This window comes from Pseudophryne corroboree, chromosome 11 (genome assembly GCF_028390025.1).
Source record: "Pseudophryne corroboree isolate aPseCor3 chromosome 11, aPseCor3.hap2, whole genome shotgun sequence".
Classification (NCBI taxonomy): domain Eukaryota; kingdom Metazoa; phylum Chordata; class Amphibia; order Anura; family Myobatrachidae; genus Pseudophryne; species Pseudophryne corroboree.
Genome location: NC_086454.1, coordinates 58362878 through 58379585, shown reverse-complemented (window position 1 = coordinate 58379585; position 16708 = coordinate 58362878). Strand labels below are relative to the sequence as shown.

At 44.2% G+C, this 16708-nt stretch overlaps 1 protein-coding gene across 2 annotated transcripts in view; it reads left to right on the top strand.

Annotated features, from left to right (window-relative positions):
- LUZP2 (leucine zipper protein 2) overlaps positions 1-16708 on the top strand; it is a 1124237-nt gene that overhangs the window by 555939 nt on the left and 551590 nt on the right. For both annotated transcript variants that reach the window (XM_063944341.1, XM_063944342.1), the window contains exons 2-3: positions 4086-4203; positions 13336-13406. In XM_063944341.1, the coding sequence (XP_063800411.1) occupies positions 4086-4203; positions 13336-13406 (189 nt within the window). The remainder of the gene's footprint in view (positions 1-4085; positions 4204-13335; positions 13407-16708) is intronic.

Genomic DNA, 16708 nt, shown 5'->3' with positions numbered 1-16708 from the left:
CCTGAAAACGGTCAGTTGACATCCACAAATCCCTTCTTTCTGTCAATCTCCTTGTGATCGGCTGTGCAAATGGATTCTTCGTAAAAACCCATCGCACAGCATTGATCCGCTTTGTACCCGTGCGACGCGCCTGCGCATTGTGGTGCATGCGCAGTTCAGACCTGATTGCAGAGCAGCGAAAAAAACCTAGCATGCGAGCAGGTCTGAATTAGGCCCCATATGCACTGCAAGTGGGGCAGATGTAACATGTGCAGAGAGAGTTAGATTTGGGTGGAGTGTGTTCAAACTGAAATCTAAATTGCAGTGTAAAAATAAAGCAGCCAGTATTTACCCTGCACATAAACAAAATATCCTACCCAAATCTAACTCTCTCTGCACATGTTATATCTGCCCCCCCCCCCCTGCAGTGCACATCGGTGGTCATTCCGAGTTGTTCGCTAGAGACAAAAAAACGCACTTCTGCGCATGTGTATGCGGCGAAATGCGCACACGTGACATACTATTACAACGAACGATGTAGTGTCACACAGGGTCTAGCAAAGCTTTTCAGTCGCACTGGTTGCCACAGGTGATTGACATGAAGTCGGTGTTTCTGGGTGTCAACTGACCGTTTTCAGGGATTGTTCGAAAAAACGCAGGCGTGGATGGGCGAACACAGGACATGTTTGTGACGACAAAACAGGAACTGAACAGTCTGAAGTGATTGCAAATGCTGAGTAGGTTTTGAGCTACTCTAAAACTGCGCAAAAAAACTTTGTAGCACTTCTTCTAAGCTAAAATACACTCCCGGTGGGAGGCGGCATAGCGTTTGCACGGCTTCTAAAAACTACTAGCGAGTGAACAACTCGGAATGACCCCCTTTGAGCGAGGTCTGTGCTATACACTATGTAGCAGCCAGCAATTATGTTACTAATGTTAAAAAATTTAACAGTCTGCAAAATATGTTGAAATAATCGTGCTGTTCTAGTGTGTGCAGTATGTGCAGGTTGGCTACTACATCCCGTAAGTACATCAGTGCTTCCGTCTTAGCTCAGGTCTAAACTGGGTGGAGCTGATTGATATTAAAACAACAAAGTTAAACTTTTGAATGGACGCTGGCAGGTGCCCAAACCAAACCTCGGTTCTCCCATGCACTCTGCCTCTGGCTGTGTGCAGCAACTGCAGAAGCTTTGCAGGGGACATATAATAGGGTGCTGATGGCTGTGGGCTAATATGCTGTCAGAGTCCTGGTATAAGTTAAAGCCAGCGGTGTACAAGTCGAACTTCAATATGCACACACAGTATGTCCCCAGCTATGTGCAGAACCTGCAGGTGCTTATGGGAATTTACTGCTGGTTATGGGCTGCTGTGGGCTGTGAATAAAAGTAACTGGTGGTTTTGGCTAGAGAGAGCTCAATTTCCAATCTACTGTACCATAAGCCTTCTTGAGTGTAAATGGAAATGGGTAGGATATCCACATACTGTCCCTGTAAATTGAATGTATAATTACAAATAAGACAAAATCTCACAGCTTTTTCTTTTCTTTTATTATATTGCAAGTAAATGAGAGCTTATGACCAATTAATGAAAATAATACAATTAGGCAGAAGGAGGCAGTCATTACTGTCCCTGGCATCAAGTATCTATGCATGTTAGAAAGGGTCAGAGGCGACCTCTTTTGTACCTGGTGCGACAGGGGGCGTGGTTTCATGGGGTGACTCGTGGGAGGGGCATGGCTTCACGGGAGGGGGCGTGGCTAAGTGCCCCGACCCGCATTTTCATCACTTCGGGGGGTCTGGGAGCTGTGCCCTGCTCCCGGAGACTAGCGTGGCTGCGGTGCCAGCTCCTACATGGTGATAGGAGCTGGGTTGTTGCTTGTAATGTTACAAAGCAGCACCTGGCTCCTTTCACTGAGCAGGAGCTGGCAATTTGGTGTCACCCCTCGGTGGAAGGCACCAGGGTGCGGTCCGCACCCCCCGCACCCATTCTGTGACGCCACTGGATGGGGTGTGGGTCCTGTATCTTAAAGTGGTGGAACAATTGCATATTCTCCTGATTAAAATGGTGTCCGTTAGCAAACCAAACACTATAGAGAAAGCAAGATGTATGCTGAAGGATACAAGCCTGGGTGGAAGCTGTCTCCACAGCTGTTCATCCCAAAAAAACATTCTCCTACAGTTGCCATAAAGGACATAACACCTATTGAAGCCTGGTCAAAGAGAAAACCAGGGGCGAAATGTAATAGGGTGCAAGATGCTGGAGGTATGCGAGTTTGTGTGAGAACCTCCGTATTTTTAAAGTAGCAATCATTTACAAGTCAAACCAGGTTGGTTTTGCCTTGTAAATGATTGCCACTTTAAAATTACGGGCATTCTCACATAAACTCCCGCATCTCAGGCATCTCTCACCCATTACATTTAACCCCAAGTGTGAAACATATCACAACTTTTAGAAGTACTGCCCTACAGATGTGTTCTCATACATCTAGTCTCGATATACCACGCATTGTGCGATGCCTGGTGTGAGTGAGCTGCCAGGTCCTGTGCAACTCTGCTAGCATCTGGATTTTTTTTGTGTGCCAAAAATGCATTTTTTGTAACTGCATAAGAAATGCTAGGTTACATTGATTTCCAGGAAAACACTGTAACGTAGCATTTCGTATGCAGATACTGTACAGCTGCAGTCGCACACATATAGGCATGCTGCATATCATTTTAATCCGCAGAGTCTGCTTGTGCATCTTATTCACATAGCTTGGGACGCATTTTCAGCAACAACAAAAAAAGACAGCGGATGTTATTAGAGTTTCACAGGAACTGCTGGCTCACTCAAGCCAGGCATTTCATGGTACCTGGTGTATTGAGGCAAGATGTACAAGAGAACAGATCTGTATGTTATGCAGTATTTAATTTAATATACTGTTTTATTACTGGTTGTAACTAATTGACCTGCAGTTGTTTAATACAATGGTTGGGGTGTTTAGAGGAAGAGGTGCTTAAGGAAGGCCTAACAATTTTTCATTTCTAAGTACACTTCTTGAAAATTGATTGCGCCCCCAGTAGCAGCATGCCAACTCACACTGGTGACACATTTCTGCACCAACAGGCATCATGGGGCATTACAGTAGGTGCAGTCTCTGTTCATCAAGGCACCATGGGGGTCATTCCGAGTTGATCGCTCGCTAGCTAGTTTTAGCAGCCGAGCAAACGCTATGCCGCCGCCCAATGGGGAGTGTATTTTAGCTTAGCATAAGTGCAAACGCATGTGCAGCCGTGCTCTGCAAAAACAGTTTGTGCAGTTTCAGAGTAGCTCTGAACCTACCTAGCGCTTGCGATCATTTCAGCCTATTTGTGTTTGGATTTGACGTCATACACCCGCCCAGCCACGCCTGCGTTTTTTCAGACACGCCTGCATTTTTGCAAACACTCCCTGAAAACGGTCAGTTGACACCCAGAAACGCCCCCTTCCTGTCAATCTTCTTTCGGCCCCCAGTGCGAAGGAAAACTTCGCTAGAACCTGAGCACAACCACAAAGAGATTTGTACCCGTACGTCGCACGTGCACATTGCGGTCCATATGCATGCGCATAAATGCCACTTTTCACCTGATCGCTGCGCTGCGAAAATCGGCAGCGAGCGATCAACTCGGAATGACCCCCTATGTAACATCACTGGCCCATCTAGCCAAATTCTTTGTATTAATATTTTTTTTTAATAATAATTATTATTAATGTATACTCAATCTATTTTGTTGCAGAATTCGGCACTATAGATTTACTGGACTCCTAGTGGATAGAGTAGAAATGTTTGATTTAATGTATTATTGCTCATTATTATGATTTGTGCTTGTTTTCTTGTTTGTTAACGTGACAATTTGTGCATAAAGAATGATAAAACGATTAGAAACAATGGGTGATTTATGACAGTGGCTGAACTTTGTATTTCTCTCAGTATGTATATGTTCTGTGAGCAGGATGACAGATTGATGTTAGCAAAACAAACATAACCTTTTCATGTTTTTTGGAGACTGCAGTTTGTATTTACCGTATAATTGGTGAATTAGTCACCATGAAGGATACATAACTGACTCATGTCTTTTCTTTGCTAGACAGGGATATGGCGATCTGGAAAAACAACTGAAAGAAGTGTTTATGGAAAGGAGCAGTATCCTCCGGCAACTTTCAAAAAAATCCCGGGAACTGGACGGCATCAAAGGAAATCTCCAGGTCTGAACATTTTATTTTGAAAATGTAAATGGCAAATCAAAAGCATTTTCCATCACAGCAACTGATAGCAAAATCAATGATGAGAAAGAAAAACATTCAAGTACATAGGGACAATCTCATGAAAACATTTCTTATATTAACAGGATATTTAATAAGAGCCTGTGATTGTGTTCTACATTTTATGTTTGCTTATTAAGTAGTTCCTTATTGAGTATGGGGGTCATTCCGAGTTGTTCGCTCGCTAGCAGTTTTTAGCAGCCGCGCAAAACGCGTAGTCGCCGCCCAAGGGGGAGTATATTTTTGCTTTGCAGGAGTGTGAACGCCTGTGCAGCAGAGAGCCTGCAAACACATTTTGTGCAAAACAAAACCAGCCCTGTAGTTACTTATCCTGTGCGATGATTGCTGCGACGAGTGACACAGTAATGATGTCAGATACCCGCCCAGCAAACGCCCGGCCACGCCTGCGTTTTTCCAAACACTCCCAAAAAACGGTCAGTTGACACCCAGAAGGTGGCCACTTTCTATCAATCTTCTTGCGACTGACAGTGCGACTGAAAGCGTCGCTAGAACCTGTGCAAAACCACGATACTCGATGTACCCGTACATTGTGCGTGCGCATTGCGGTGCATACACATGCGCAGATTTGCCATTTTTTTAACTGAACGCTGCGCTGCGAAAAACGTCAGCGAGCGATCAACTGGGAATGACCCCCTATATACAGTAGTAAGCAAAACATGGATTTTTTATGGTCTTATTTACCTGTGATACAACAAATAATATAAGTGCATAGATGACACCTCAACTTAAAGCCAAGTTTGTCTGTCAACTGTACATCATGGTCTCTTCTGTGTCAGCTATATCTAAACCAAGTACAGTAGTTCTGATATTGGGGGAGATTAATCAAGCCTTGGGGAAAGATAAACTGGAAAGAGATCCAGGTGCACATGTATCAAACCTTGGGGAGAGATAAAGTACATCTCTCTCTTGGGGGGAAATTTACTAAGATGGGAGTTCTATTTAAGATGAGATGTTGCCCGTAGCAACCAATCAGATTCCAGGTATTATCTTGTAGAAGGTGCTAGATAAATGAGAAGTAGAAGCTGATTGGTTGCTATGGGCAACATCCCATCTTAAATAGAACTCCCATCTTAGAAAATTTACCCCCTGGATAGAGATCAAGTACCAACAAGTCAGCTCCTGACATTTTTCAAACACAGCTTACAATATAACCCTTAGAAGTTGATTTGTTAGTACTTTATCTCTCTTCACTTCCATTTGTTACAAATCCCTCAAAGTAACAGCCAATTAGCTCCTAACTGTCATTTTAAATGCTGTGTTTGAAAAATGACTGATTGGTTGGTATCTCTCTCTACTTTTTCTCTCCAAACTTTTATAAATCTACCCCAAAGTGCCAACAAATCAGCTCCTGCTTGTCATTTTTCAAAATAAATAAGCTGACTGTTTGGTACTTTATCTTTCCCAAAGGTTTGATACTTCTCACCCTTAGGAAGGTACAGTAGAACAAGGAGAAAGGCAACATGCAAATATACAGTACAATAAACAAATGTTCATGCTAATGTATGTCATGCAGATCAAAGCAAAGATGCATACTGTACGCAGCTGTCAGATGGTATGTAACATACTATACACTGTGTTGATAATGATGACGATAATGATGATGATGATGATGATGATGATGATGATGACAACTGACTACTGAGTTGGTCTTAAGTCTTCCCAGTAATACAGTTACTATTATGAGTGTGGTTGCTGCAAACTATTCACATACTTTTTTGGATACATATTTGCAATCAGTCCCTAGCACAAAAGCAGATTTTACTTTATAAATGGAAAGAAAAACAAATTTTTGCATTTACTGAAACTTAATTCACTTATTTTCTCTATACTTAACAGTTTTCCTATTCATACTTACCTACACTCCAGAAAGTCACGGGAGATTCACGATTTTATGGGTACCCCTCCTGCATTCTGCCCAGTGGCGGAACTAGCGAGCGGTGGGCCCATGTGCGACAAAATGGCGTGGGCCCCCCCCCCCATCCCATCCCATCCAAGTCCACCCCCTCACCCCTGGAGAGGATCTGGTGAGGGGGGCCTGCTCAGGGAAGTGGATACCTAGCAACAGTGCCGTAACTAGACATATTAGCACTGTGTGCAAGAAATGGCATTGGAGCCTCACCCCTGCATGCAAAATAGGGGCAGTGCGCGCCGTAGGCGCGCGCAAAAATACATAGTGGCGTGGCTTCGTGGGGAAGGGGTGTGGCCACAAAATAATACCAATTCATAAAACGGTGCACAGTAGTCTCCATTATTCAAATTACGCCGCACAGTAGCACTACTACACCAGGTAGAGACCCTTTTACACCTTACGGCGGACAGATTCCTCTTTTTACACATTACGGCAGACAGCGTCCCCCTTTTTACACATAATGGCAGACAGCGTCCCCTTGTTACACATAGCGGCAGACAGCGTCCCCTTGTTACACATAGCGGCAGACAGCGTACACTTTTTACACAAAACGGCAGACAGCGTGCCCTTTTTACACATTACGGCAGACAGCGTGCCCTTGTTACACATTACGGCAGACAGCGTGCCCTTGTTACACATTACGGCAGACAGCGTGCCCTTGTTACACATAGCGGCAGACAGCGTACACTTTTTACACATAACGGCAGACAGCGTGCCCTTTTTACAATTACGGCAGACAGCGTGCCCTTGTTACACATTACGGCAGACAGCGTGACCTTGTTACACATTACGGCAGGCAGATTCCCCCTTTTTACACATTGCGGCAGGCAGATTCCCCCTTTTTACACATTGCGGCAAGCAGATTCCCCCTTTTTAGCAAATGGAGACTCACCATGCACATAGGGAATGAACAGCAGCAGCAGCAGCTCCAGCTCTTCTCTCTCTCTCCCTGTCCCTCCCATTATTACAGTGGGCGCCGGGGACGGCCACGAGATCTTGGCATGATGCTTGTCAGATCCCCGGCGCCCAAATACAGAGAGAGAGAGAGAGAGAGAGGAAGCCGAGGGAGGGGCGGGATATAAACAGGAAGGGGGAGGAGCTGAGTTAGCTGCCCCTCCTCGCTTTCCTGATTGATAACATGATCTTGCAGCAGGAGGACGTGTGAAGGAGGAGGCGCTGGAGAGAGCATTCCCTCCAGCAGCAGCAGCAGCCAGTCACAGAGAGTGTGTGAGACCTGTTTGTATATGAGGGAGGGACGGACCCTCCTCCCTCTTCGTGTGTTACAGAGGCGGCAGCCGCGGCAGCGTGTCTGGTACTGCGGCTGCTGCCCGTAGTGCCCTGGTGGCTGGCTTGATCTGTTCCTTATGACGGGCGGGCGGCGGGAGTCGCGGGACGCAGACCCGACGGGTCACGGGAGCGCTGGTGTGCGGCATGATACAATGAGTCATTGTGACTCATTGTAATGCCGGCCGGCGGCTGTGGGCCCTTGAGTGCGGCGGGGCCCCAGTGCAATGCACTGCCTGCCCTGCCAGTAGTTCCGCCCCTGATTCTGCCCACTCCTTAGTGAAGTGGGCAGGATAGGGAGATAATGCAGAAAATCACAGTTTGGAGGAGGTGGGGCTAAATTTACATAAATTACCATCATTTAGCCCCATCCTTTCCTCAAGGACCTGCAATTTGTGGGCTCTCCCATGATGGGGCGGGGCCTGACAATGTAGCTGCCTGGCCCTGCCCCCTGATGTGCCCCGCTGCTTCTCCTCACTGGGCTTCTCCCGGGTAGAAGTAAAAAATGTTAGTGAGTATGCTCCTATTGGAAGCGATATACAGTATCAAGCCTTGGAGAGAGATAGAGAGATGGAGAGTTAGAGTGAAAAGCACAAACCAATCAGCTCCTGTAATTTTTTAAACAGCCTGCAAAATCACAGAGGCTGTCTGTTTGGTACATTATCTCTCTCCACTTTATCTCTCTAAAGCTTGATACATCATTGTGAGGTGCATAATGTGCACGCAGCTTTGTTCATGGTGATCATGGTCATAACGTCCGCATTTTTTATTACATTTCTGAAATAATTATTGAAAATTGAAACAAACAATAAAGAGTGCATTGGTCATTGCAGCCAATCAAATGTTTGCTCTCACTTTCTCAACTGGACAAATAGCAGTATGCGCTATACCAAATGTATCCTTTGCAACAATTTAGATACTGTAAATTTCCTCCATTGTTGATAAAAGAGAGACACATCTGTGTGGTCTGTAATATGCCTTGAGGCAAGAGCTTGATTAAGTCAGTGCATTTGCAAACTTGGGGGCCGATGTATTAACCTGGAGTAGGCATAAGGAAGTGATAAACCAGTGATATGTGCAAGGTGATAAAGGCACCAGCCAATCAGCTCCAATATGTAAATCAACAGTTAGGATCTGATTAGCTGCTGCCTTTATCACCTTGCACATATCACTGGTTTATCACTTCCTTATGCCTTCTCCAGGTTAATACATCTGCCCCACTGTTCTATCTCTACTTCATTTGATTTTTTGTTTGTTTATATGGTACTTATAACAAGTGGTATTACTATATCTTGTTAGGCTACGCTTGGTTCTCCACAGAGCAATGGCCATTAAAAGGATGGTTTGATCAGTTATTTATTAGTCTTCATTGGTCATTTTTATTTTATTGGCATGAAATCTTGAGACTTATAGTTTCGCATGAGTTGCAATGCATTGTGATGTGGAACCAACTCTGTAAACTCTGAGGGGTAAATTTACTAAGTTCCATGTTTGTCCCGATTTGGCAAACACAGGAGTGTTTGGGCATTTTTTTCAATCACGGAGATTTATTAAAGATTGTACACAAGAGTGTTAGTTAAAATCAAAGTTCAAAACACGGGTGGATATGGAAATACAATCAAAGACCCCATTGACCAAGCTTAGATGTAATTTCCATAGAAAACACTGAAACTTGGGAATTTACCTAGTATTGTTTCTGCAAACACACCCATGAATTGTGCAAACTCGGCTCAAAATGCACTTTTCAAATACTGTAGACGTCCCCTCAGCAGCATGTTCAGAGAAGTCTGTACAGATCAGTTATCTCTATGCATTGCTTCTGTGTGAAATGTGTGTAAAGCATTAAAAGATATAACAAAAAACACAGTGTGGAATCCCCACTCACAAACATAACCAGACTTGTTGCTCTTTGAGTCTTGGTCCCCCTGTATTTTAAGAACTAAAACCAGGCTCTTGTACCAGTTATGGTTTAAAAAATACAGGGAAAAACAGATATAGTGGTCCCCAGATCTCCCAACTTTGTCCGCCTGTGAAGAGGGGGCGAGGCCTATGAAAAGGGGGTGTGGCTTCGTGGAGGACCCACGATTACGAGCCACGCCCCTGGTTTCGTCACTGAGGGGGCATGGCCAGCGCTCTGTGAGCCGCTGGCATGTCCTCTCTTCTACTGTCTGCACTGAATAGACGCTGTGCGAATGTCTATTCACTGCTGCGCTGCTTAGCAGAGCAGTGAGTGCAGGAGCCTCCCAACTGCCCCCCACCGCGGGACACTGCGGCCCGCGGGTGGGACAGCGGGACAGTCTCCAAAAAACGGGACTGTCCCGTGAAAATCGGGACCGTTGGGAGGTATGGGGTCCCCTGTATATTTTAGACCAGCACCGGGCTCCATTAGCCAGGGAGGTAATGCCGTAGTATCATTAAGGGCTGTGTTTTTGCAAGAGAGCAAAAAAACAGAAGGTTACCATTTTTTGGGAGCACTCTTAATTGTGAATGTATAATTAAAATTTAACTTTTATTGCATATGCGTTAAAATTATTTATAGGTCTTAAGTTCTCCCTTAGTTATCTGTTTCAAATCATAGATCCTTACTCTATTTGCTCCAAAGAGCTAATTGATTAAAGTAAATAAAGGGAACAAATCACATTCAATTTAGCAATGGATTTAGGGGCCTATTTATTAACAGTATTTTTACTAAAATATTGTGAAAAAGGGTGTTTTCACACCCTTTTCATATTATTTTAGTATCACCTGAATGTATTAAAGGGCATTTGGAGTAGTTTTCATGAAAAATTGCTCCAAACCTGTTAATTAACTTTTTTTTAGTAAGCCACATCGCATTCCCCATACTTAAAATGGGAAATGCGATCTGATCAGATTTACTAAAAAAAAAAAAAAAAAGTGAAAAATACTGCAGTGTGCCCTGTGATAATCTCGCCAGCTCAGGCTGGCGAGTTCACAGGGCAGCACTGCAGTAAGCACCCTTTTGCCCAGCTTTCTCTGCCCCTGGCAGAGAAAGCTGAGTGGAGACCGTGCTCCACACAAGCTGATCAATGTAAAAAAAAGAAAAGGAAAGTAAAACACAAAAGAAACATACTCACCTGTCCAGGGAGCCGGTGTCCACTGCTCGGGTGAGCGCTGCCGAGCGCCAAGTCCCCCATGTGCTGCAATGTGACCATGGTGCAGTAAAGTTACGCCGCATCGGGGCTCACAGCACAGGAAAAGGACCCGGCGCCCAGCAGCCTCCTGAAGCAGCGTGGAACTGGACAGGTGAGTATATTATCCTGCTGGGGGAATCCACGGCACACAGGGTTAGTCGTGATTGGGGGGTCGACCGGGCAGCGGCGGTAGCGGTGATGCCGCCGGGGGCGGCGCATGTGTTGCAGGACATCGGGGTATTTTTTTTACGAAAAAGGCATCGCAGGGACAGAGCTTGACCGCAAGCTCTGTTCCTGCATGCGATAATTGATACATACCTGCAATGTAATCAATTATCGCAGTGCGACTTTGGCCAATTTTATCACCTGTCATCCACATCCTGGATGCGGATGGTGATTAATAGGCCCCTTAGTGTGTAATATTTTGTAGGTTAGCAATATCTTTACTCTCTACATCGGTTTATCAACCGGGTGAAAGTATAAGCAGACTCAGAAAAAATAATAAAAGATTTGCTAAGAGTTGGAGAAATTCTATATTTTTCTAAAAATAATGTATATTACAGCAGCTATCACAAATAAGAGGTAATAATTACCAGGGTTGTGCAGTGAGTAAATGGCTCAGGAGGCACTGGCTAGCACCAGAGCCAGATTTAAACGCAATATATGAACCAAAAGGGTACATCTGGGCATTATACACAGGTGCAGCAGTATAAACTTCTGTAAATTTGGTGAGTTTTGATCTGAGAAGTGCGGAAAAGGTCAGAAGATGAGGCACTGCCTCACGTTCCATAGACTTTTTACTCCAGAGTTTTGGCTATAAAAATTATTAGAATAATGCAAAGAAGATATTTCAAACATATTCTTTGTATTTTTAATCTACTTTATACCTTCAAATCTCTGGTACAAATGTTAGTATGACAGGAAAGGCCCTGCCCCACCTGCCTCACCCCACCGCACGGAACTGATAATTACCTATAGCTGCTGCCAGGCAGAAACACTTAGTAATCATTTGGTTATGGAAACTGTCTCATGTAAGAACATTTGTTTCTTTGTTACCATAAATGATCAGGAAAAAAAGCCTTAGCAGTTTGAAAATGTTTTTTAATACAGTGCATTTAAAATTATTGATATATGAGGATACAAAAGTACACTTATGTATTAATCACAAAAATCAGACAACAAAACTGATACTGCAGAAGGAAATAAGCTAAGGGTAGTCCTATTGGACCTGATAATCAAGTTGATGCTCATTCAGGTACACATGGTATATTTCAGCAGATGCATGAGGTTAACCATTCAATATGATCACTTAATTACAAACTGCAAGCAGCAGTAACTTTCAAGTACATTAAGTTGCTTATCATGATACACTGCAGAGGTACAGTATTTGTAATGCTGTGAGAAATAGAGTAGTGCCTGCTCTGATTTCCCAGTAACTTCTACTGCCTTCCCATGTGGATAACCAGTGAATGGGAGGTGAGAGGGCTAACTGGTCAGAGCAGGACTGAAAGGAGTAGTGGCATGTCTGCGGTCAGTTGCTGCTGAGTTTGGCTGCTCTGGTTACCAAGTGGCAATTGCAGAGCAACATCTCCCACTGCACCCTGATGAGAGGATGCCGAAGGTACCTGTGTGTGGCTGGATCCTCTGCTCTGCTGGATTTGTCCCTTGTGACTGCTGCCGGGTCCCATGTGCGATGAACGGGATCCAGAAAGGGACATCAGTTGTGACGTCAGCTGAACCGGACATACGTTTCACTCAGGAAAGGTGCTTGTTCACCATTGTGCCTCTTCACAACGGTGAACAAGCCACTTCCCTGGGTGAAACCTACATGTAGAAGGCTGGTGCTCTTCTAAAGACAGGAATCACCTGGGTCCCACTCATTCGCATAGAGGAAGTGTATGTGTTAACACATACACTTCCTGATGTCTGTATTGGTACGGGTATTTTAGATTGTTGTTTTTTTAGCCATACTGCCCTGGGTAGTGGAGTCTGGTGCTGGTTTTAAAAATATATCTACTCTACATCTTCCCCCCCCCCCCCATATATTTGAAACCACATGTCCAAGAGCCTAGTGCTGGTTCGTAAAATACAGGGAGACCTCACACATTTTTATCCTGTATTTTTTAAACCAAGAACATACTTTTTTAATTTTATTTTTTAACACTTTTTTCACATATTTTCACAGTGAAGCACAAGTCTGAGAACTTTGTGGGCTACATGTTTGGGAGTGTTTGGCTTCTGGCAAATGTGGCAGTCAAACACGGACACATACAGCATAGGAAAACATGATTTACTACAACACAGGAACATAGTAAATTCCCACGCTTCAGTTTTAAAAAAGCACACATCTCTGATCAATCTCACCCATGTTTAATCTTGGCCAAATACAGGTGAGATATGATTCTTTGTTTATTTACCCCTAAATGAGGCAGTAAAATGGATTAATTACAAAAATAAAGAAAAAGTATTAAACTAAAAACATTGTCTTGTTAATAAGCAATAATCGTGACACAAAATGAATTATTTGCTGCCAATGGGAGTGTTTATCCCAGTAATATGCTTTAAGCTTTTTAATTACTGACAGCTAATAACATTTGGTGTTTAACTTTTAAAGTTCAGTTGTTTGTGTTTGTATTGTGTACACATTTCAGCTATTTCTGTCCAAAAACTATGTGCAAAATGTATAAATTATAATATTTTATTTTCTAGCCTTTTAAAAACAATGAAGCAAGTTCCAAGGATGATGTGCAAAAACTTTTGGCATTAGAAGAAAAGCAAAGGTAAAGTAAAAAAAGAAATATGAACTTATACAAGATCACGTTATACCGATATATCAAGAAAATGTTCATAATTGTCTTCTGTAAAGGTTTTTAATTCCCAAATTAGAAGTTAATTGGAGCAAACATTTCAGTAAGACTGAAAACTTTGGTAGACGAAAAGCTTGCAGAATTTAATTGAGCTATTGCAGATTTTGTCAGAGACGAAGCTTCAAAGTTGTCAGGGAAGTGCAGTCAATACCCAAAGATAGCATGACTACCACTTCAGCAAGTATATAGGGCTTCAGTATACCCAGTGAGGTAAGGCCACACTCCCACACTGGCTCATGTTCCACCTGCTTAGTACTGGGACCTATGGCCAGAGGACAATTTCGGAGGGGGTTCTGGGTACCTGAAAACCCCCCTCCTGTGCTAGAATCGCCACCTACTGCTGTAAGCTGCGGTATGCTCCTTACTCAGCATTGCCTTCCAAAGCTAATACATTTAAGCCCTTAATGGTATTTTGTACTATAATGTATGTAACAATTTTGCCTTTATTGATAGAATAATTGAACATGCATGTAAAGATGTGTCCTTACTCACTTAGCATCTATAGTCCATAAGGCATGAGATGCCTGCTACAACTGAGCCACTCAGTGAGGTGTAGCCAGGGCCAGAGTAACAATGGGGCAGATGGAGCTTCAGCTCCAGGCCTCCAAATAAAAATAGGCCCATCATCATGGTAACATGTTAATGACCTACTGCCTAGTTTTCCCACAGAGTCAGCCATAAATCATAAGTATTGAAATTGTGTTTCTAGTTTTCTTACAAAGTTATGCAATTTTTATGTATTTAGTGAGAGAAGTCTAATAGTGTAGGAGATGTACATGCCCACATGGCAATGACCCAGGGAAGGATTTTCCACAAGGCAACATAGGCAGCTGCCTAGGGCCCTATTGGCCTTATGGGCCCCCAGGTGCCCAAATGATAAATTCTTATTAAAAAAGGGCCCTGAGGGCTTGGTTTCAGGGTAAGGAGTAGGCTACAGGGTCTCAAATACATATGCATGTTATGTCACTGTGAATTCTGTCTAGTGATCAGTGTGTATCAGATGTATATATATCAATGGATTGGGGTAGGGGACCCCAAATCATTATAGTACCTTGGGCCCCATACATTCTTAATTTGGCTCTGCACTGGCCACACTCACACTGCTCTGGTCACAGCTCCTCTCCTACTCTGTATAGGTATTTCAACATTTGCAGCTCCAGGACCATGTGGCTCTTAATCCAGCCCTGGGTATAGCGTACAGTATCATCTTTTTCTTATTCACACCACAGACATAGTGAAACACAAAGGTGTACTAGAAACACAGGACTGACTTTAACCACACAGGAATTAGTTTCAAACATGTACAAAGTTGCAGATACAGCACAATAGGTAGACATTAGAAGAAGCGTGACAACTGCATCATAGCACTTCCTATACAGATTCAGACTTAGGGCCTAATTCAGACCTGATCACTAAGCTGTGTTTTCGTACAGCCTGCGATCGTCCGCAGCGACGGGGATCGCCGGGCAGCGATGAGATGGTGCAAGAAAAGCGATTGCATGGGCGATCGCAAGGTGATTGACAGGAAGAGGCCATTTCTGGGTGACTACTGACCGTTTTTAAGGAGTGTCCAGAGAAACGCAGGAGGGACCAGGTGTTCTGGCATCATCGCACTGGAAGAGTAAGTCCGGGTCTCTGCAGAGACTGCACAAACTTCTGTTTGTGCAACTCTCCTGCACATGCGATTGCACCCCTGCACTGCGATTTCCCCCTTCTCCAGTAGGCGGTGACTACCTGATCGCAGGGATGCAAAAAACGCACCCTAGCGATCAGGTCTGAATTAGGCCCCAAAGTAGTTTTGTCGTGTCCAGTTGTTTTATTTATGCCAGGTAATAAGACTCACGTTTTGAGTGAGAAAGACGTTCAGGACCTGGTGCACTGAGATAGGCTGGTTGGCATGACTGAAGCCATAGGACACATCTGTATTTGTTTACAAATGGTATGATACATATAACACAGGAAAAAGAAACTGTATTTATTTATAGGGCTACCCTTAGTTATTCTAACACATTTCGTGCAACTCTTAAGGTGGGTACACACAGGGACGGATCTACACTTTTCTTTTAGGGGGGGCGGTTTATTTATTCCTGACTCATCCCCTACACATTAGTCCTCCCACTTCCTATACCAACTGTCCATTAATGCTGTAAAGAGCATATAAAGCATTGCCAGGCTGCACATGTGCTTCTTATGTAGCACACACAACCGGGCGCATGTAACTACTAACACACATATGGGCGGCACACACTGCTCAAGGTGGGGGTGACAGCATGTGATGATGGCAGATGGGGCTAGAGGCCCCAGGGACACGGAGGATGGGGAGGGATGTTAGTGCAGCCACACACCATCACCTGGCAGCAGCCCCCACCTCATGTAAGTGGGCGTGGCTATGACAATTAGGGGGGGCGTTCGCCCCGTTCGCCTCTCCCTGGATCCGGCCCTGGGTACACACTAATAGATATATCTGCAGATCAATTGATCTGCAGATATATCTATGGACGGATCGAGCAGTGTGTTCAGCATACACACTGCCCGATCCGTGGGGGACTGACGTCATGAACTGGGCGGGCATGTACACACGCCCGCCCAGTTCAGCTGTCAATCACCGCCGGCCGCCGCCGCAGCATGTGTACGGGCGGTCGGCCGACCGCCCGTACACACACAGCGACACGCCAATATATCGGTAGATATATTGGCCGTCAGCTGTGCTGCGGGGCCGGCGCGATACGTCTGTGAACGACGGAGTTCACAGACGTATCGCACGTACACACTGGCCGACGGTCCTGCGATATATCGGCCGTTCAGGAGAACGGCCGATATATCGACCAGTGTGTACGGGCCTTAAGGGACAAATGTAATAGAGTGAGAGTTTCAAAAAGCAAAAGATTCGGTAAGGTTTTGCAGTTTTTTTTTAAAGTGGCAATCATTTACACAGCAAGATCATCCTGGTTTTGCATTGTAAATGATTGCCACTTTAAAAAAAAACTGAAAAACCTTACCAAATCTCTCGCTTTCTGAAACTCTCTCTCTATTACATTTGGCCCTAAAAGTGTACACCTAAATATATACTGATATTTCTAAAGTTTAGTGTTTTAAGAAACATTTGTACCTTACTATTCATTTTTATTTATATAACACTACCACATTACGCAGCTCTACACAGGGGTTTATGTATGATTTGTTAACATTCAGAATTGACAGGCAGAAATGTAAAA